This window comes from Sinocyclocheilus grahami, unplaced genomic scaffold, assembly GCF_001515645.1.
Source record: "Sinocyclocheilus grahami isolate Dianchi unplaced genomic scaffold, SAMN03320097.WGS_v1.1 scaffold222.1, whole genome shotgun sequence".
Lineage (NCBI taxonomy): Eukaryota > Metazoa > Chordata > Actinopteri > Cypriniformes > Cyprinidae > Sinocyclocheilus > Sinocyclocheilus grahami.
In genome coordinates this window covers 1327702-1351567 of record NW_015505401.1, presented here as the reverse complement: position 1 = coordinate 1351567, position 23866 = coordinate 1327702, and the positions used below count along the sequence as shown (strand labels likewise).

The window sequence follows — 23866 nt, the reverse complement described above, 5'->3', positions numbered from 1 at the left end:
TTTGGGGGGGGATATAGCTTTTATATATATATATATATATATATATATATATATATATATATATACATACACAGTATCTCTCTCTCTCTATATATATATATATATACACATGTAATTTTAGCACTTCATCTTGAATTTTTTTTTATTAAATTTTTTTTTCAGCTTTATGTCAGCGAACAAAATTTGAGTAGTTTTAGATTTTGTTAACAATAACGACCCTGTTTCAGATTTCTATAGAGGTCTAAAAACACTTATAGCAACCACTGATCTGACACTCATACCAAGTCATGAATTATATGATAAACGAAATAAGGCTAATACAGAACCTGTCTGTAGAATGCAAAAACACCTGTCAGATTTTGCTTTAAAACCAGTGCAGAAAGTCTGCAGATAACACCTGACTCTATATGCGTGTCACCACTGAGGTGCAAGGTCACGGCTCACCTGTCTCTCTGCTCTGTAGGCTCTTCTGCTCCTCATCCAACCTCAGGTGGCCCAGCAGATGCTCCAGAACCTTTTCAGGGGTGGCGGGCACGGCAGCGTACCTGTGGGAAACAGAAGAGTCACTGGAGTCTTCCTCTTCGATGGAGGACAGGGAGCGACTGCTGCACCAGCCTTCCTCCTCGCCCTCTTCCTCCGTGCCCTCCTCATCAATGTAACGGAAATACGGCACGTCGAACGTGGGCACGGTAGCTCGGTCGGCGCTGCTGGTATCGGAGGACTCGTCCTCATCCTCGTCTTCCTCCTGTTCCACCAAAGCGGCCGGCATTAACCTGCCGTCCAGGCGCGGGTCCGGGGCCACTGCACGCCTGCTGCCCATGTCAGCATCGGCGCCGACTTACCACATTGACCTGGAGGAAGCGAAGAGACTTCGTGCAACAGCCAGACGTTCCCCTCTTTGCGCTCTGGAGCCTCTAGTTTAAGCCAAATGGATCCATAGGAAAGAGCGCACGGCAATGCAGCACATCCTCAGACGAATATGTGTGTGTGTGTGTGTGATTGAGTGCGAGAGAGAATGACTTCGGGGAGATGAGAGATAAAAATAAAGTGACAAAGAGGCAGGGCTGGACAGATTACATGCAAGACGGACTGACAAGAGTGAGAAATGAGAGACGAGAGAGAGAAAGGGTGTGTGTGCTCTCAAGCGCCGCTCGCATGCGACTGCTTACCTCCCGGTCCAGGAGGAGGAGGAGGAAGAGGAGGAGGAAGAGGAGGAGGGGGGAGCTCTCGGTGACGTCGTCCTCTGAGGCAGCAGCACCTCGTGGCTCTGCTCTCTCTCACACACACGGACTGCTGCGTCACTGGAGGGCTGCGGGGGGAGGGAGGGAGGGGTTACATTATCACCAAGGAGATTCCCTGTCTTCCCGTCCCTGTCTGTCTCCCTCCCCTGATTTCCATCACAATACATTTTTAAATTAAACAGCCTACATCAAACGGCGCTTTTCAATGGGTTCATTTTATCGTGACCCAACACAATGCTACTGTAAGCACTCATGTCTACTGTCTATTTGCTCATTGGAAAGGTGGATTAATTCGACTAATTTAGTTATTTGATATTGCGTAATCATGAGTTGCAATCAGACTATGCTGAAATGTTGTGAGTGGTGAGCTGGTTTGTTGACTGTATATGTATAATGAAAACATATTTGAACAGGGATAGTCCACCCAAAAATTATTTACTCACCTTCATATTGCTTCAAATCTAATTTCCTTCTTCTGTGGAGCACAGAAGATGATATTTTGAAGAATGTTGGTAATTAAACAGTTTCGGTTCCCATTGACTTCCATTGTATTGACAAAAATAGCGGGCAAGTCAGTGGGAACGGAGACTGTTTGGTTATTAACATTCTTTAAAATGTCTTCTTTTGTGTTCAGTAGAAGAAAGAAATACATTTACATTACATTTAGTCATTTAGCAGACGCTTTTTCCAAAGCGACTTACAAATGAGGACAATGGAAGCAATCAAAATCAACAAAAGAGCAATGATATGCAAGTGTTATACCAAGTCTCAGTTGGGTTAATGCAGTACACGTAGCAAGGTTATTATATATTTTTTAATTATATGAAATGAAATAAAAAGAAAACAGACAGAATAGAAAAAGAATAGAGCAAGCTAGTTTTAAAGGCCTTTTTTTTGCTTTTGTTAATTGTATAATAAATAAAAAGAAAACATATAATACAAAAAGATTAGAGAAGCTAGTGTCAGTTTTTTTTTCCAAGAAAACAAGCAGTAAATGAATAGAGTGCAAGTCTAAAAGCTGCTCGGATTGAGTTGGGCAACTCATATAGACTCATACATACTCATACAGATTTGGACTGGCATGAATGAAGAGAATTTTCTTTCCTTTTTTCCCCCTTTTAAGTCAAGCTCATAAATACATGAAATATGAATGCCATAGCATTAGAACAAAATATTAAACAAACCACCATTTATTTTAAAGAAAGATAGCATAAACATATTTACAATCAAAACATTTCACAAAAAAGGTCTTAAACAATTTTTAAACAAAAAAGTATTTAAGGGGTCATGAACTGAGAAACCAAAATTCACTTGATCTTTTCACATATAAGAGGTCATTGTACTATAAAAAAAATTACGTTTTAGAACTCAAAACTTTCGTGTTATATTTGTAGGCAGTCTGCCAAAACGACAGCTTTTGGAATGTTCTACTCTATGATGTAATAGTGTAGATAAGCGCTACCTCTGCAGAAGAAGATCAATGCCTGCTTCTACATCGCTGCCTGTTTAGCTCCGCCCACCGATTCGCACATGTAGAGTAAATATAGACAAGGGCAAATGCAGGTCTACACAGAAACCAAACCATAAAGATGGCTTAGTGCCAAGCTGCGGAAAAACAGTCTTTGCACTGCCTTCCTTCTGATTCCAACATTAGGAAATGTTAGAATCAAGTGAATGAACTTTAGTTTAAATGAAGATCCAGACCACGTCAGTAAGAAATTGGTCCTTTGTTCACTTCATTTTACCGCAGAGTCATTTACAAACAAGGCACAATCCGACGTGGGATTTTCAAAAATATTGAAACTAAAAGACGATGCTGTGCCGACTATATTGGATCTGACAGTAATGTTGCAACACAAGTGTGAGTAACTGTTTGCATCATGGTCACTATTGCAGAATATAGCTTCTATGATGTTTTTTGATGTAAAAATCTTGATAACATTATAAGTTCAAAACATTTCACAAAAAAGGTCTTAAACAATTTTTAAACAAAAAAGTATTTAAGGGGTCATGAACTGAGAAACCAAAATTCACTTGATCTTTTCACATATAAGAGGTCATTGTACTATAAAAAAAATTACGTTTTAGAACTCAAAACTTTCGTGTTATATTTGTAGGCAGTCTGCCAAAACGACAGCTTTTGGAATGTTCTACTCTATGATGTAATAGTGTAGATAAGCGCTACCTCTGCAGAAGAAGATCAATGCCTGCTTCTACATCGCTGCCTGTTTAGCTCCGCCCACCGATTCGCACATGTAGAGTAAATATAGACAAGGGCAAATGCAGGTCTACACAGAAACCAAACCATAAAGATGGCTTAGTGCCAAGCTGCGGAAAAACAGTCTTTGCACTGCCTTCCTTCTGATTCCAACATTAGGAAATGTTAGAATCAAGTGAATGAACTTTAGTTTAAATGAAGATCCAGACCACGTCAGTAAGAAATTGGTCCTTTGTTCACTTCATTTTACCGCAGAGTCATTTACAAACAAGGCACAATCCGACGTGGGATTTTCAAAAATATTGAAACTAAAAGACGATGCTGTGCCGACTATATTGGATCTGACAGTAATGTTGCAACACAAGTGTGAGTAACTGTTTGCATCATGGTCACTATTGCAGAATATAGCTTCTATGATGTTTTTTGATGTAAAAATCTTGATAACATTATAAGTGGACCTCAGAGAACAGTACAAAATAATAAAAAAAGGCAGTTCATGGCCCCTTTAAATATAAAGCAATAAAAAATACTGTTAAAAATAAGATTATGACATTTTCACAGCAACATTTGTTTGCAGATGCCATAGACAGAATTACTTTGCAGTGGCTTGTAATTTCATAAAGAACTGCAACATGATACATGATTCAAGATAAACTAAATATGTATTATGAAAGAGATTTATAAGAATAATATTCACAACTCTGAATCACCAGAGCAAAATACTGGCTCATCATTTAATGATGTGAGCATCATAATGACAGGCAATCATTTGTCAGTAATATGCAAAATATAAATACATAAACAATCCTATTGTCACAATGACAAAAAATATTAATTTTTTAATGAAAATAGAATATTCTGTTTCTTGGCCTTAATGAAATATTTATAGATAGCTAGTAAACATTTATTAGTGAGGGTTGCAAAAAATACATTCGGGCCCATGACAATTTGAATACATGCATTTTTAACCGGGGCTTTAGTGTCAAATAGCCTACTTTTAGTGGCCATTGCATATGTATTGTAGGTGTATGTGTGTATACAGAATGTGTTTGTGTGTGTATGAAGGAAAGTTTCTGGGAACCAACATTTCACTGTTATTGTCCTGTAAAAGCCCTGCCACTTTGCCCTGTGTGTGTTATCAATCTTACACAGCTCTCTGAACACACTGAAAAACACACATACTGAGAACAAAGGACTCAATCCATCCTATCTCCAATATTCATATACTCTTAAAACTCAACAGACCTGTACAAACACAATTCACTACATCAGACATAACCATTGCTGTATATAATTATGTATACAAAATGCTAATTTAGGTGGTCAAACGTTGGCTTTACTAGTGCAGACTAAACCATACAAAAGACCCTCATAAACTGTCTGAAATGGAAAGCCAGAAGAAACTTTGATTGTATATTAATACTTAAAAAACACTCTGGACTCTGAACTCCAATAAAGTATAGTATAGTATAACTATAGTTTCGCCAGCATGTGAAGTGCTGGCATGACACTCTGGTGTGTGTAAACATGGGTGTGAACCTCTCACGCCTTCCATAATGCTTCAGCCAACAACAAACGGACCAGGATCTCGCCGTCGCTCTACGAAAACATCCTCATTACAATGATACACTAAGAGAAGCGCATTTGAAGTTAGCAGTAATTAATGGATAGATCATTCAGGGTTTGTGTGTGTGTGTGTGTGTCGGTGCGTTTTAATGAGCTGATTTTAATGCTCTCTGTCCCCAGACCACAGCAAACAGCACATCAGTCAATGTGGCGCGTGTGCGGCCGTAATTAGGCAGACAGACAGGCTGGAAGGACCAGCACTTTTCTGCTCTAATTGCCCATTGCACTGAAGCATTGAGAGACCTTCAGTAATCTTGCACGCACGCACGCACGCACGCACACACACACACACACACACACACACGTGCATGTGCACACTGCAACCCCCACACACACTCATGATGATCAGCACAAACTGCATTAAAACAGCCACAGTCTCAGGCTCATCTCCCCAGGCAGAAGTTTCTGCTTGGCTTTGGCCAGGCAAAAAGCTCCATTAATGGCAGCGTATCATAAACAAGTCCTGCCCATATATCTAGACTCCAGGGGAGGAAATCTGAACGTTTAAGTAGTGGCAGAGGAACATTACGTAGGATTGAAAAGTGGCATTTAGTGGCATTAAGATGTGCTAAGGCTTTCGCTGGAAGTGAAGTGAAAACTTCTGGGCTGTTAAAATGCCACCTTCTTCAGCTATAATGGCATCAGTGCGGGCTGGAGGCAAACTCGAATGAGCTACACCTGTTTAATGCAAGAATCTATTTGCGTCTTTTATTCTACCCACAGAGTATCTATTTGCATGCATTTTTTTTAATGGGTACAAGTGGCAGTGGATTTGATGTCAGAGGCAAAATAAGATACGACCAAATGAACATTAAAAACGTAGGAGTTTTCATCATAAAGGTGCAGTCACACTGCATCTATTGTTAATAATGTAAACTTAAGAAGAAGCACAGGTCACACAGAAGTACTTTCAAACCAAGCAGCTTTCTGTTGGTCAATGCGGCAGGCAAATTCACTGACTAACTGAATCAGTTGCAAAGTCTGTGTGGGAAAGTCTTTCGTCCTCATGCAAAATTCCAAATTACATAGATTCCTATTGAAGTTACTGTATTTCGCCAGTGGAAAAATTGCAGAGCAATAGTAAATGTAAAGGCACATTTTAGTCTTGTGATACCAATTTTGCTTAGCAAATTCCAAATTCATTTTACATTTCATATTGTTTGAAGGCATATTCAAAGATGTCAGGGTGAAACAACTGTCTTGAAGAAAATTATATCAATTTATAAAACCTTTCTCCAAATCGAAGTCATATGGTATGACCAATAAAAAAATAAAAAAATAAAAAAGTAAAATAAAAGAACATTAAAAAGGAAATGAGAGGACCCCTGCAGACCCTCAATACTGTGTGTCAAGCTCAATACGTGTCTTAAAATATAAGATAATTTGACCTTTTTATGACAAGACAAGGTTACTTCAGGTTGTAATATGCCAAATGCCAATAAGTAATGATATTATTTTGAAAGTCATTCTAATAATGTCAAAATTAAAGGGATAGTTCCCCCAAAAATGAAACTTTTGTCATCATTACCTCATGTCGTTGCAAACCTGTATGAGGTTCTTTCTTATGTTGAAAATAAAAGTAGCTATTTTGAAGAATGCTGGTAATCGAACAGTTGATGGTCCCCACTGACTTCCATAGTATTTCTTTCCCTACTATGTAAGTCAATGGGTACCAACAACTGTTTGGTTCTTCAAAATTTCTTATTTTGTGTTCATCATAAGAAAGAAACTTTTTCATTTTTGGGTGAACTATTCTTTTAAAAGTTTAAAGGGTTAGTTCACCCAAAAATGAAAATTAGCCCATGTTTTAATTAGAGACCAACCGATATGGGTTTTTCAGGGCCGATACCGATACCGATATTAGGGAGTAAAAAAAGCCGATATCGATATATCAACCGATATTCTTTGTGTATATTATAGTACAGTACCAGTCAAAAGTTTGGACACTTTCCCATTCGAGGGTCCAAACATTTGACTGGTACTATATATAGAATACAGTATATACATAAACAGAATATATATACATAAACACATTTTTTGCAATGATCACTCAAATGTGGTGATCAAACACTTATAATGACGTGACAAAGATATGTAATGGAGGCAGGGCATTTAACAATTTAACAATAAACTTTATTATCCAAAATGAGTCTGGCAGTGCACTGAACAGTAAAGTTGAAGTTTATTCAACTTTAATTCAATTAAATTCCATTCAACTTTATTCCTTTGAAGTTTATTTCACTTTGGAACATTCATTCACGGATTTGCGCTACTGTCTTCACACACAGACGAAACTTACTAGAGAAGTGTGAAGTGTGACATAATATACCTCTGTAAATAAATACAATATAAATTCACATCTCGCACACTTTAATGCCCTTTGATTGTAATGTGTACGTTCCCTTGGAACTGGAATCATGGCGGAATTTCATGTGAAGTCCACTTCGCAGGGCACTTACGGTCGAATAAGACAATGCTTGAATGCTGCTGCCTGAACAAGAGACCTCCTTACTGAAGTGAAAGTGTTAACTGGTGTCACTATCTCGCGAACGCGCCGGCGGATCTCCACCAAATTCGGGGGATCCCTTCAGCTCAAGGAGCCCTCTCGAACACCACCCTCCGTGCGTCGGTAGCCGCCTGGGATCGCTTGTTCGGTCGGTGCCGGACCACGAATTTAACCACCGTAACTATAGACTATAGGGTGGTCTCATTCGAAAGCGGGCTTTTAGACGTACACTCGATTCGCATTTGAGAGGGTTCCTCGAGCTGAAGGGATCCCCCGAATTTGGTGCGGATTCACCGTGCCGTTACAGAGATATGGACGTTCAAAGTTTCAGTGGTTTTCCATAGACTTTAGCTTTAAAGCGTTTCATCCAGGTCGCCAGTAGCAAACAATGGACAATGGTCTCTGCTGGACAAACTAAGTAATTACACCATTTCAAACATTTTATCTGTGTTATATGTTCTGTAAAAAATTTTCATATCGGCGGCATATTGGCTCATATCGGCCGATAAAATCGGCAAAACGATATATCGCTCGGGCTCTAGTTTTAATGAGTTATATTAAAAACAGTCCTTGCTCTTCCAAGCTTTATAATGGCACTGGGCGGGGTGTTTTTTTTTTCAACAGTCCAAAAGTAGTCAAATAAAATGCATCCATCCATAATAAAACGTGCCTCACACGGCTCCAGGGGGTGAATAAAGGCCTCCTGTAGCGAAGCGATGCGTTTTTGTAAGAAAAATATCCATATTTAAAACGTTATATTTAAAACACTTTTCTCTCACTTTCGCTAACTGTTGTAGGCAGAAGCCATTCTGGCGGATGACGTAGGCGTAGCGCATGCAGCGGTGATTAGTGACGAACGCAGAAGCGTGGAAGAGAGACAGCAAAAAAAACGTCGGTCACGAATTACAAGTTCAAAATTAGGATTTGTAAAGAAAAATGTCGGAGGATTTCGATATAAACAAAGAGGAGACTGGTTTTCCTTTGCTAAAGTAAGGAAACTTTGCTTCTTTTGCTTCTGTAAACAAACTCGCGTGACTAGCATATCTCCAGAGCTGGAAAGAGTACAAAAATATTCTACTCCAGTAAAAGTACCATTACATTAATGAAATTTTACTTAAGTACAAGTAAAAGTACCAGTCTAAAAATCTACTCAAGTAAAAGTAAAAAGTAGCTTGTTTAAAATGTACTCAGAGTAAAAATTACTTGGTTATATTTTAACAGTGGGAGGGAGGCAAAAATGGGATAGGCCAAGGGTGTCAAACTGAGTTCCTGGAGGGCCACAGTCCTGCACAGTTTAGATATAACCCTAATTAAACACATCTGATCCAGCTAATGTAATCATTCAGGCTTATTTGAAAACTACATGGTGCGTGTTGGAGCAGGGTTGGAACTAAACTCTGCAGGGCTGTGGCCCTCCAGGAACTGAGTTTGACACCCCTGGGATAGGCCTATAAATCTCAAACCAGTTGTTTTTAATTAAAGCAATCAGTTATTTAGAATAATAAGACATTTGTGCTGTTACCAGGCAAATTAAATCAGTATCAACAAAATTACACACGGTTTAATGCAGGACATGAATGCATTTAACCTGCAGTTACATTAAATGCAGAAATAATGTTTTGATATATAAGACATAAAATGTTGAATACACATTTGAAATTATATATAAAAAAAATAAATCTATAAAAATCAAAAGATACTTTAAATGTGAAATTAAAACCGCCAGTAGGTGTCAGCAAGTCACTGTTAATAAGTGAGTCATTGCGATTGAACCGAGTCATTTAAACGGTTGATTCATTCAGGAACGAAGCACCGTCATTGCTCAGAGACGCAAAACTGTGCTGAATGCTGGCTGTGTTTGGAATTATTTTTGTCAAAATAGAGCAAAAACAGGCAATATGGTGTCTAAAAGTCTCTTAATTAACTTCTTGTTTATTGAACTGTTGTAAAAAAAAATCTATATGTAATCATGTTGATTTTTGGAGGGAAAAAACTTTATATTGATTTACTATATGAAATTATATAAATATATAAATTTTCTGCCCCTCAATTTTGTGATCATTCTAAATGCATTTTAACAGACTGAATCATGCAGTGAAAGAACACACTCTAAATGCGTGCGCGCACTAGTCTAATCTACTAGACTTCACGGCACTCTGTACGAGTGTTTTGTCTGGTTTTTGGCAAAATACTGATAATGTCAAATCGCACATCGTTAAAACAACAATTAGGATATTAATCGCAGACGATATATATATCGCATACCCTGCACCACTGTCTTTTTGGCTAATTTGTGCAAAACCTTTTGCTAAACTGTCAAAGTTTCATTTTAACCACCAATGCAACAATGCAAGTATTTACCTTAACTCTACATGCTTGCGAAGGGTTGATGTCGAGATTTTATAAGCTGCTAGTTTGGTCTCCCTAGGCAAACACAGCTTACACTGCATAATAGAGCATAAATATGGCCAGGGGTTCACTTCATTTCCTTCGAGTTGAACTTCAGCAGAATATGATGGGGTTTCGTTTTCAGCTGGGTCTGCACCACTAACGCCAGTTTGTTCTCCTGCCCATTATTTACAGCAGTAGTTTCCAGGGAGCTATTTTTTTTTACTCAGTAATTAATGTGTTTTAAAATGTAGCGAAGTGCAATACTTCAAACAAAATATACTAAAGTAAAAGTAAAATTACAGATTTAAAAAAAAACTTTAAAAAGTAGAAGTACACAAAAAAGCTACTCAATTACAGTAACGCAAATAAATGTAATTCGTTACTTTCCACCTCTGCATATCTCACAGGCGCGCAATGCACATACGTCCTACGTCATCCACCCGGAATAGCTTGCATGTATGACAGTTAGTAGAAATGAGAGAAAAGTGTTTATAAAGTTTTAAATATGGATATTTTTCTTATAAAAACGCATTGATTCGCTACAGGAGGCCTTTATTCACCCCATGGAGCTGTGTGAGGCACATTTTTTTATGGATGGATGCGCTTTATTTTACTTCTTTTGGACTGTTGAAAAAAAAAAAACACCCGCCTAGTGCCATTATAAAGCTTGGAAGAGCAAGGGCAATTTTTAATAGAACTCCGATTGGATTCGTCTGAAAGAAGAAAGTCATATACATCTAGGATGCCTTGAGGGTGAGTAAAACGTAGGCTAATTTAAATTTTTGGGTGAACTAAAATGATACCCTTTAAAGAATTATAATTACTTTTTACTTTATGGTTACACCAAATGACATCAAACTTTTCTTGAGGATGGTATAAAAGAAGCCAACATGAATACAAATACTACGTAGTACACAAGAATGTGTACAATTTCAAACTAGATTATCTCTTTACCATTGGTACTCTTTTTTTTGTCACTGACCCATACCATACAACAACAAACATGCAAACATTTTTGGAAGTTGAATTTAAAATCCAGTTGACTCGGAAAGTTAAGAAGGCAAATGCTGGTTACAGGAACCATTAAACAGCAAAATCTCACTGGACTATAGACTGCAAGTGTCATATTCATATATTGATGACCAGTTCTGTGATTATACAGGGGCCGCTCTTATTTCAAGTTTCAGTCGAAAGCAACAAAACGAAAGTATGAGAGGGTTAGATGATTATAACGAATTTATTAAAGCCACTGTTCTCAAAGACTGTCACAAGACAACATATGTGTGACATTACCCTGGAGGTGCATTTGTTTTATGCTGTCACTTCAGACTTTTGCTTTGAAACATTAAGCAACAAAAGCCCCTGAGATCAGATATATTTATATTCTCAATAGTCTGTGGATGCTTGTGCCAAAAGGAGGTATTTCTATACAATGAATTATTGATTCTGTGGCCATAGCTATCTATCTATCTGAGCCACACTGTAATACATTATTATACAATATAAGCCATTTTAAATATTACAAGGACAAACTGTCTAGAGGAAAAAGGGAAGCTTAAAATTGCCTTTATACCTTTGAACAACTTTGTTTCAGCGATCCATTTCTTAAATTTCCGTTATTACGTTTTGAAAAATCTAGGTCTACACACTCTTTCAAAATGAAAAAAGAAATTAAAAACACTGCAAAAACAATTATGGAAACTTGCATGAGTACAGTTATGTAAATTGCAAATGCTTTACACTGAAACAAGGAGCAGAAGCCTCTGGAACAGTGCTGTGTTTATGTAAGTGACAAAAAGACAATGTGATATTTTAAATAATTTCCTGGCCTGTTGACATTACTTTGCGAAGGCTTCCATAATTCCTACTGGAATAAACAAAAAAGACATACTTATTTCATATATCTCATTTAAAGCTCCTAAGGGCTACATGGATATAGGATACAGATCTATAACCAAACCCACAACAAATAGATTAAAACATAACAAAAAAACAATAACAAGAGTTATTCTTCATTAAAAATACATTATGTGTGTGCCTAGGAAACAGACCCACAGTATCTTGCTGATAAAAAAAACAGAATAAATTCAATGCATTTGGTTCCCTACAAAACCAACACATAAACCAACTTACAGAGCAGAACACTGAAAGCATATATTCTACTTCAAGCCTTTAGTTTACGCTATCCAAGTCCTTGCCATTGCAAATAGGCTCCACATACTATTAAACACAAAAGATTACATCACTGAGGCCATGAGTGAAAGCAGAGCACAAGCAAAATGTGTGGTATGCACTTGTAAAAGGGTTTCTTAATCAAACAGCAGACCTCTTCTCTCTGTACAACATCTTTACTCTCATCTCGTCTTTGTCTCTCAGCTGTCAGCTGTGTTAAGGCATGTTCATGCCAAGTCTAAAGCGACTAAACGACATGCGTAAAATATTCAGAAACAATTTTTTACACCAAAACGGTTCAGTTTCACGCCAAGTCTGATGCTGAATTTTTTATCTGAAAACAACTATTAGAATGAACTGTTCAGCTTACAAACATATGCATAATTTAACCATGAATCAGAATAAAACAAACTAACAAACGAAAAGATGGATCATATGGTGTGCCATTTTAGAAGTGGAGTGAATAGATATGCATCATTTCATTCATGGGTCGCACCATCTATCTAATATTTATATCACATGAATATTAAACTATGCAGAAATTTCTTTACTAAGATCTACTTAAAACAAATCTTAAAATCTCTTAAAATGCAATTTTGCTTCTCAAGCATTTTTTTCTTGTTTTAATGATGTATAGGTACATTTTTACTAGAAAACATGGAGGAAATATTGTTTTAAGCACTTAATTTTTTAGGCAGGGTGAATTTTTAGGTTTCAAACAAGTGAACAATGTTCAAAAACAAAGCATTGACATTTTTATTTATTCATTCGGTATAAATCATTAGCAAGTAATGGTTTAAATAGAAGTTCTTTTTTTAATTACATTTACAAAAAGTTACAAAAAATACAAATAGCATTACAAATAAAGATGTTAAGTTATCACTATATTATTTTTATCTTTTATTTGCATCTCTTTGTAAAAGTAATTAAAAAAATTCAGTGTAATCATCTTCTTGTCACACCAATAAAATCTTTTTAATAATACAGAGTGAATCCAGCCAATCCTGACAGCTGAAAACTCCTGAAGCCCAGCCTCAAATACTGTGACATTCTCTGAAACTCAAAAAATATTTGGATCAAATGATTTTGAATATGACAATACATGACGACAAGAAGTGGCTTGTCTTAAATTAAATTTCCTTATGATGGTTATAATTAAAATTAAGGACAACTCTACTTTTGTTTCAGAAAGGTCAAAGAAATATGCCACCCAGTGCAAGAGGAATGACTGGCTGCGGCAACCTTATGGCGCTCACGTCAACTCTTCCTGTCATTGTGAGTGGCGGCCCACTATCAGGAAGAGGCGAACCGGGGCTATTGTGGGATCAACCAATCAGAGACTAGCATGAGATTGGTGCCCTTTTTGGCTTTAGAAAGTTTCTCCTGCACTATAGCTACAGATCTGAATACAGATTCCCTGAAAAAAAGTGACATCAAACAATGACTTTTCATTTAAATAAAGATAATATCAACATGTAAGGGTGTTGCTTCATAAATCACAACAATAGGGTTACTATAATAATAATTTTTCTAAACAAATACACACACAGCAAATCCTCAGTCAAATGCTGCCCAACAGACTAAACCAGCATGCACGATATTGAACATACATAACATTATGTTTTCATAATAGGGTGTTTTTTTATGTATTTTATGTCTATTCATGTTTATGTTTATTTTATTAACATTTTAGAAAGTTTTTACCAAAATATTCCAAGATCTTCCTTATTTAATTTTTTCATTGTATTTCATTTTTGCTACTTTTTGAATGCAATTATTATTTTGAAAATTTTTCCCCTTGTCACAGACCCAGATTTTCAATCTTAAAATATTACAAACCATTAAAAATAATTTTTATTATTTAAAAAAAAAAAAGGAATAATCTAAAGAAAGAGTGAAATAAACATAAAACATTTCAATATTTACCATGCAAAAATTACTTACTTTTTTAAAATCAATTTATTGTGGCATAATTTCCACCAGGACCTACAATTTAGCCACTAATAAAGTTTTTGTCAAATATAAAATATATATATTATTATTATTATTATTAATTTGTGTGTTTAAATTTGTGGATATATAAAATGCTATCTATGAAATTAGACTTGGCTAAACAAATCAGCCAGGTATTTTATTCTAAAATGTCCATTCTCAAATTGGAAACATACTGTGTCAGAAATGACATTTGTTGATTCAGGAAAATAAAGCCCTGTTTTTTAAGAAACAACGAATAATTATACTGTATATGTGGCTCGCCACATACATGACTGTTATTTTGCACCTCACCTCAGCAGGCCTTTCGGTAGCTCTGAGCGGGCTGTGTAGAAGGCGGCATCCGTCCTTGGCCAGTCTCTGGACCATATCCAATCGGCTGATATCCTCTCGATCGCGTGTAGCAGCTCCAGGGCCCTGCTGCAGTGCAGGGGACACAGAAAACACATACCTCAGGCCACAGTCCCAAGCCATGAGACTGCAACACATGCGAGCAGCGAGCTCTCAAAGTCACTGAGAGTTTGACAGCCCGTCTCGCTGTCTTTGCTCAGGTGAGACTGAGAGCCCCTGACTGTGAGGTAGCTGAGATGGTCACGCTAGTCCTGAGGGTTTAGTGAGCTCCAGACGCTTGTGGCCGGTCAGGAGGAAAGCTTCAAAAAGTGAAGCCTTAGAGACAGTGTTGCCTGAGGGGGAGAGTGAACCTGACTTTTCTCTTTCCTTTGCCTCTCTCTATCTTTCTCTCTCTCTTGCTCTTACGCACATAGCCAGGGTGGGGGCGACCAGGAAACATCTGGCAGTCCCTCCAATCCTGAATAGGAAGTATTGCAATCTCCAGAAAACGGGAGAAAGGCCAGCATGGGGTCTAAGAGAGCAGGTTACTGATGGGTTTACCCATCATGTGAACTAAAATGCTATACAATATGTGCACAAGTGATTCATAAGGTCAAGTGCCGTCCAAATATTATTTGAGGCAATGACAAATAAGAGTGTGCACAATAAAGAAAGTGAAAAATTGTCTGAAAATCTGTTAAAACACATGTACAAGTTTTTGAAATGAACTCTTAGTATGTTTGGTGGTTTTATATGATTTTGAAAAAAAAAAAAAAAGTTTATAATTTTCAATAAAAGTTTCATTGTAGTGATGCTATAAAGGTCATGCGACGTGACCAAGTAAAGTAATAACATTTTGTGATTAAGGATAAAAAAGTTTTCAAATATATTTTTCACAAGACATTTTTTTAACAAATACTATGAATTAGTAATACATAAATACAATTAACTTTTTTATGAGTCACACCAAATTTTACAATATGAACTAATTTTGTCTGGTCATAAAAAGGTAAAATCATCTGATATTTTATGAAACTTGCTGACCTTTACACACAATCATGAGAATCTGGTGAATGTCTTTATGATATAATTTCCTGTTTTATTTTTTTTCTGCATGTTGGTTGAAGCATCTGATTTGTCTTTTGCATCATATGACATTCATATTGTGGGCAAAAGTTTTTCATATATTGTGCTTGTGCAGCAGTTCTGGTCAAATATTTACAATTATAATAAGAAGAAGAATAAGAATAAGAATAAGAATAAGAAGAAGAAGAAGAAGAAGAAGAAGAAGAAGAAGAAGAAGAAGAAGAAGAAGAAGAAGAAGAAGAAGAAGAAGAAGAAGAAGAAGAAGAAGAAGAAGAAGAAGAAGAAGAAGAAGAAGAAGAAGAAGAAGAAGAAGAAGAAGAAGAAGAAGAAGAATAAGAAGAAGAAGAAGAAGAAGAAGAAGAAGAAGAAGAAGAAGAAGAAGAAGAAGAAGAAGAAGAAGAAGAAGAAGAAGAAGAAGAAGAAGAAGAAGAAGAAGAAGAAGAAGAAGAAGAAGAAGAAATGGTTAAGTCAAATTCCTTTTCTTTTCAAGGTGTTTAAGAATTTATTTATTCATTTATTTATTTTTAGTTGGGCAAATAAGAGTGATTTCAATTTTAATTAGTGACTAGTGATTAATTAGAGTTAGTATAGTATTATGCCTTTTAAATATATTTTATATACACACATTATATAAAGTCAGTTCCCTTCAAAACTACAGAATAAAACACAGATCAGCCAAATGCACATAAAATAGAAAAACCTACAAAGCCTACTAAATAGTATAATATCACTAAATGCAGTACTAAATGCACTAAATGCTCCATTTACACACAATGGCAAATACCACACGTCCAGAGAAGAAACCTATGACCTCATTCTCTGAAGTAAGACAAGGAGAGAGGAATTTGTCCTGAACACACTCACGTATTTCCATATCAACTCAGCTGGCTATATAAGGAATCAAACCTCATGCTGGACAAATTCGATACAAGCAAAATCCCTGACATTCTTCAGCACTGCACTGTAGCGATGAATATAGAAAACAATGGACGGTTAGATTGAACTTTACTAATTGCATAAAACTGATCAGAGGGAATTACCAGAAAAAAGGCAAAATGTTAAGCTATTGAGATACCCAACCATGACAAAACAAATGTCCATGGGAACTCTCAAATACAATCAGGCTAAAAGAGCATTGTCTTTCATTCGAGACATAAAAAGACAGGAAATCACTTCACACTGTATCTCAAAAAACTAACCACAGTTTACAGCAGCAGTCTTCAAGGTGGGTCATGACACAAAAATTGGTTGTAGGCATGTTCTGACAGGGTCAAACACAGTGCTGAATTTAACTAACAATCACTAATCATTAAAACTAATAGACAATCATGCATAGTTAGACATAATTTAGTTACTTCTTTCAGTTAAATAAGTGCATAATTTTAAGTAAATAAGTGAAGAAGAAAAAAAACACTAGCCATAATTTCTTTATCCCAGTGGTTCACAATAGGCCTATATTTGTTCAAATCATTCAGATTTCCAGTCTACATTATGTTTTGTGTCATTACAAGTACACATAAGTACACAAAAAATCGCACGAATATGAACGTGGTTTTGCGCAGCTCGTCAGTGAACAACGGCTCTGTGTAGTTAATGCTGCTCCATGTGAAAGCCCGCAGGTGATGGAGATTTACCGCTGATTACAGAACCGGCTTTCTGACAAGATGCGCGTTAAATATCGCATGCGATTTATCGTGCAGCCCTAATTACAAGCATGTAGAGATCTGAACTGAGCATTTTTTTTTGTGTCCTCAAAAAAAAAAAAGGCAGATTGATATATAATGTTGGTCAATATGTAAGTATGGGCTTAAAAACAAATAATTATTGGTTATAGCAGCCAAAAATCTGTGCCGTTTTCCTATTCAGCCCATGTCATATTAATAAGTTTTAATATTTTTGGATCTAAGCAGTTTGTGGTAATACTACTACATGTCAGTGTTTGATTTTAAAGTCATTTTGTTTACATTTGTACGATAAACAATTTTGGTGTTGGGTCGCCGCTTTAAGCAAACAGTTTGAAACAAAACTGTTTGCGAAACACCGGTTTATTGTATTCTGACAAGATGGTGTATATGTTACAATCTGTACAGCGCTGCCTTTGAAACATTATTTGTCCTTGTGAAGCGCTGCTATTTTGTTGTCTTGATCACAGTCCCGTCAGATGTGCTGCAGTGAACCATCAGCTATTACACCGCACTGTGGAAAAGCTGAGAACCTCACAGTCAGGCACAAGGCTCTGTCCTGACACACAGTATAGAGTATCCATCTATCTCCAATCACAGGCTCTTTCTCTTTCTGCCAGTTCAAGGGCTTTCTACTGATGACTGAGCTCCGGGAAAGCGGTGCTCAATCAGGGGACATATGGACAGCCCTGGACAACCTGGACAGCTGTTGAGCTCAGCAAAACATACATGCAGACCAGCACATACACACACTGTCAATGTTAAGCCTGTTACCTTGGAATCTGTTTTCTCATTACCTTGCACACAGCAGGACTGGGAGAGGATCCTGGGGTGCTGGTATTGTGCTGTGGTCTGCTCTCCTCCATCACTGGAAAACAAGAAATGTACATCTGAGAACCAGTGGAGTGTGATGGACTGTCTGGCTTTGTGCTTTTCTTTGGAGCAATATAGATTTATATTCCAGTTCATGTGGAACACCATCTTACACTATTAACAAACACAACATTACTATAATTTTATGGTATGTTTATACTATGGTAACTCTTAAAAACAGGGTTTCATTTGATGCAGGATTATTATCGTTAACTAAAACCATTAAAAAAAAAAGTGTTACTTGAAACAAAATAAACGTTAACAGAAAAAAAATACATATAGTTGCCAAGATTTCTCATTTTGAATTAGTTTAACTATTAAAATAACTAAAACTAAATAAACTAAAAGTAATGAATAAAAAGAAATAAAACTATACAGAAAAAAAGGGGTGGTTCACTGTTTTTTTTTTCTAGGCTTGATTGTGTTTATGGGGTGCAGTCTAACGTGTTACTGCTTTAGTTTAAAAACAAATGCATTATTTTTAACATAATTTACCTTTATTCCACACCGTTCTGTCCCTTCTCTGAGAAACGGGCTGCCCTTTTCCTGTTTTTATGAAGCCCCGCCCTCTGAAATAGGTGATGGGCTCTGATTGGTTAGCTAGCCCAATGTGATGTGATTGGCTAAACCGTCTCTAGTGCGCGTCTAAACGTCCCGCCCCTCACTTCAGCGGCATGTGCTCCGGTTGTATTGTAAACAACGGCTTCGTTAATCGCTTATCAGTTTGAGCTCGATTGAGAAGCAGAGGATATTATTGAAGAGGATCGTGCAGAATCTGTGCAAGCACGGCTTTTAATGGTAGGCCTGTGTTTTTTGTTTGTTGTTGTCTCATACTTTTAGATATGCTGTTATTTGTAAATGCTACTGCTTATGTTAGCTTTTCAAAGGGTCATATGATGCGATTTAAATTTTTCCTTTCTCTTTAAAGTATTACAAGCTCTTGGTGCATAAAGAAGATCTGTATCAGAGCACACCTCGCTTTTCAGAACGATGAGCTTTGTAAAATTCGACGCGTTTCAGAAAGGCGGGGCATAGAGGAGAAACAATAATGTACAGTATGTGGAAAATAATGTGTTTTTTTAACCTTAAACTGCATAAACACATTTCATTACACCAAATACTCAAAATAATGTTCTTTTTAACAACTTTTAGCAAAACCCTTTTAATATAAGGTTTTATCCTGATTAAAGCTTTAATACAGTACAGCAACTGCACGCGCGTCCATGTATAACGCCTTTCATAGCCATGTAAATATAAGTGTATAATTGGAATAGTTCATTGTTGGAGCGGAGTTGAATGAGAGAGAGAGAGAGAGAGAGAGATGCAGAGCGTGTGCAGACTGCAGAGCAGGGAACGCGAGGAACATTATTAAGAACCGCTGCTTTAGAACATTGATTTTGAAACTTGTGAATGCATTAGAATCGTTAGAAGACAGAATTGCGATTCATATATGAATAGATTTTTATGTGCACCTCTAGTTTTCTCTTCCTCTTCTCTAAAGCAGCGCAGCATGGCATCGCCCCCTTTGCTGCCTTTTCCCAAGGGCAGGGTTTATCTGGGTTTGTGATGTCACGAACCCAGGAAGTAACTCGTTGTAGTCCCTACCAGCCGTTTTTGTAGGCATTAAACTGACAGAATTGTAAAAGTTGATATCTCCGTTTGCACTGAACTTTCAGCTTCGTAACTTTGCAGATATTGTTTATGCTCAAACAGCAACATGACACACTAACTAACACTAAAAAAAGTGAAATCGCAATGAACCACCCCTTTAAAAAAGGCAAAAACAACAAAATTACTGAAACTTTAAAATTCAAGTGAAAACTAAAATTATAACAATAACATCAAATGTATGTTATTAACAAAAGTTCTAATAGTCATCAACACTGATTCAATAGGCATAATGAACTAACAATAAACTATTTTACAAAATTCATTAATTTAGGCTAATGTTAACATCAACATTTATTAATACATTTTTAACATTTAAAGTTGTATAAATTAACATGTAATTCATAATACATATAACTAATATGTGTATAAAAAGTATTATATATATATGTATATATATATATATATATATATATATATATATTATCAATTATTACCACAAAAATGAATTTTGACAGGGTTACTTTGGGAAAATTTGGGCTATAGGCAGGCACTTACAATGAAATTTAAATAATAACTGAAAATACTAGTCGCAAATACTAGGCATGTTAATAGGAGTTTTGTGTGAGGGGGAACACCTAAGAAAAAGTGTCCAAGAAAAAGAAAAATAGGTTACACATTATAGTAAAGTTCAATTTGTATATTACGTTTCAAGAACTATCAATGACAACAAACTATTTAACTTTTATTAACAAATTAAATTTTACAGTAAAGTGTTACCATTAGTCATTTACTGTATCCTTGGCAAATACCACAGGTGACAAGAAGGTCCTAGCTTTAATTGAGCTGAGTGGTAACTAAAAACTAGTTCACTGAGGAAAAACAAAATAGGGCAATCAGAGTGATGTGGAGGCACCTATATTATTCTCAAATGAGACCTCATTGAGAACAGACTCCTTCTGAACCTTCATCCACTAGTGTTGGTGATAAAAAAGTAGTGATTTATACATTATTCAAACGATTATATATATATATGCTGCTGATAGGTGAAGAATCTAGACAAATATGTAATGCTCAAATGCAAACAAAACACTGAAAAGCCCAAAAAAAAGTAACACAGAATCATCCTTACTAGATTTAGTCTGTGCCTTGCGAGCCAGAGCTGCCAACAGTTCATTCTGCACCTATTAAAAGATACATTCATTGTATGGTTAGTTCTTCTTTCAAACATTCAGATATAGCGGACTCAAAACTTACAGAAACCTTTTATCACGAGCATGCTGCTGCTTGGGAAACTATTCTGTGGGTCTGTGCTTTTTCAGTTTCTGAAGAGATACATAATACTTTGAAGCTATGATTCAACATGTTCTGCACTAAACCTCAGCTCTGTTTTAACAGAGAAAAACACCACTTCTCTAAACTGATTCATACTTGGAAGTTTTTCTTTAGCAGGGGGATAAAAAGACAGCATTACTTATTCTTTTAAGCATGACTGCCTTTGATTTCCCAACTGTTGCATTATTCCTTTGGGAATCCATAAAAAACTTGGCTCAAAACTTTCAAGTGATCTATTCGTGATCTGACTGCACTCATCCCAAATCCATGTGATCTAAGGCAGAGACTCTTCATTGAAGTCCCACAGCACACGGCACATTATGAATACAAATGTATCCAATTATCAAGCATCTGAAAGGAAATATCAGTCACTTATGAGGGGAAGTCCATCTGCTGTCTGACCAGGGGAAGTTTGTGCATTTGTAAACCAGGTGTGTAATGGAGGTGTTTAACTGTGCTTAGTGGCTCATAAAAACGACATTTCCTATGGGGCCGTCTGATGTGGCAGCCCCTGTTCTGAGTGTACAGACTCAGGCCAAAGATAAATGGAGCTGGACTGGGATCCGTGCCACTGTGACCCTGCACAGGCCAACTACAAATGAGCTGCACTAAGTAACCGTTTCCACTAAAAACCTAAAGAAGTGAACGGTGTACATGAACATCACCATCATTTACGGTGGGAATATGATTTTTGTCTCCACCTTTTTTTTCCTGGTTTGACTCTCAATAGCATTGTACCTAAAGGATGAATCTGGCCGATACACATAGAATAATTGTTTTTAAAAGAAGTCTCTTCTGCTTACCAAGGCTACTTTAATTTGAACCAAAATACAGCAAAACGGTAATACTGTGAAATATTTTTACTAATTAAAGGAACTGGTTTCTATTTGAATATACTGTATATAAAATTGTAATGTACTCCTGTGTTGGCAAAGCTGAATTTTCAGCAGCCATTATTCCAGTCTTCAGTGTCACATGATCCTTCAGAAATTATTGTAATATGCTGATTTGCTGCTCGGTAAACATTTATTATTACTATCAGTGTTGAAAACAGTTGTGTGCATTTTTTTTTCTAGGATTCTTTGATAAATAGAAAGTTCAAAAACAGCATTTATCTAAAAGAGAAATACCATTTAAAAGTTTGTGGTCAGTAAGATTTTTTATTTTTTTTTGGAAAGAATTTGCAAAAAAAGTCAGCAAGGACGCATTAAATTGATCAAAAGTGACAATAAAGACATTTATAATGCTACAAAGTCTTAATATCCTATTATTTTTGCCGTTTAATATTACTGCTGTATTTTGGATCAAATAAATGCAGCCTTGGTGAGCAGAAGAGACTTCCTTAAACATTTTTTTAAATGAATGAATAAATGAATGAATGAATGAATGATCTTATTGATCAAAACTTCTGAACAGTAGTATTTTCACTACCATAGGATGTATATGTATTTGTAATCTTAAATTCTTAAAAATAACTCCTTACCCACACACACACACTAAAACATTTACAAAAAAAGGGACACCTGCTGATAGGTGAAGAATCTAGACAAATATGTAATGCTCAAATGCAAACAAAACACTGAAAAGCCCAAAAAAAAGTAACACAGAATCATCCTTACTAGATTTAGTCTGTGCCTTGCGAGCCAGAGCTGCCAACAGTTCATTCTGCACCTATTAAAAGATACATTCATTGTATGGTTAGTTCTTCTTTCAAACATTCAGATATAGCGGACTCAAAACTTACAGAAACCTTTTATCACGAGCATGCTGCTGCTTGGGAAACTATTCTGTGGGTCTGTGCTTTTTCAGTTTCTGAAGAGATACATAATACTTTGAAGCTATGATTCAACATGTTCTGCACTAAACCTCAGCTCTGTTTTAACAGAGAAAAACACCACTTCTCTAAACTGATTCATACTTGGAAGTTTTTCTTTAGCAGGGGGATAAAAAGACAGCATTACTTATTCTTTTAAGCATGACTGCCTTTGATTTCCCAACTGTTGCATTATTCCTTTGGGAATCCATAAAAAACTTGGCTCAAAACTTTCAAGTGATCTATTCGTGATCTGACTGCACTCATCCCAAATCCATGTGATCTAAGGCAGAGACTCTTCATTGAAGTCCCACAGCACACGGCACATTATGAATACAAATGTATCCAATTATCAAGCATCTGAAAGGAAATATCAGTCACTTATGAGGGGAAGTCCATCTGCTGTCTGACCAGGGGAAGTTTGTGCATTTGTAAACCAGGTGTGTAATGGAGGTGTTTAACTGTGCTTAGTGGCTCATAAAAACGACATTTCCTATGGGGCCGTCTGATGTGGCAGCCCCTGTTCTGAGTGTACAGACTCAGGCCAAAGATAAATGGAGCTGGACTGGGATCCGTGCCACTGTGACCCTGCACAGGCCAACTACAAATGAGCTGCACTAAGTAACCGTTTCCACTAAAAACCTAAAGAAGTGAACGGTGTACATGAACATCACCATCATTTACGGTGGGAATATGATTTTTGTCTTCACCTTTTTTTTCCTGGTTTGACTCTCAATAGCATTGTACCTAAAGGATGAATCTGGCCGATACACATAGAATAATTGTTTTTAAAAGAAGTCTCTTCTGCTTACCAAGGCTACTTTAATTTGAACCAAAATACAGCAAAACGGTAATACTGTGAAATATTTTTACTAATTAAAGGAACTGGTTTCTATTTGAATATACTGTATATAAAATTGTAATGTACTCCTGTGTTGGCAAAGCTGAATTTTCAGCAGCCATTATTCCAGTCTTCAGTGTCACATGATCCTT

The 23866-nt window shown here is 36.5% G+C and overlaps 1 protein-coding gene across 1 annotated transcript in view; it reads right to left on the bottom strand.

Moving 5' to 3' along the window:
- The window catches only part of LOC107596719 (rap guanine nucleotide exchange factor 5-like), a gene marked incomplete at its 5' end in the record, with an annotated part of 69361 nt that overhangs the window by 33735 nt on the left and 11760 nt on the right, over nucleotides 1-23866 (bottom strand). The window contains 5 exons of the mRNA XM_016287517.1: nucleotides 445-545; nucleotides 1170-1309; nucleotides 14441-14566; nucleotides 18042-18112; nucleotides 22680-22731. Of these exons, the coding sequence (XP_016143003.1) occupies nucleotides 445-545; nucleotides 1170-1309; nucleotides 14441-14566; nucleotides 18042-18112; nucleotides 22680-22731 (490 nt within the window). The remainder of the gene's footprint in view (nucleotides 1-444; nucleotides 546-1169; nucleotides 1310-14440; nucleotides 14567-18041; nucleotides 18113-22679; nucleotides 22732-23866) is intronic.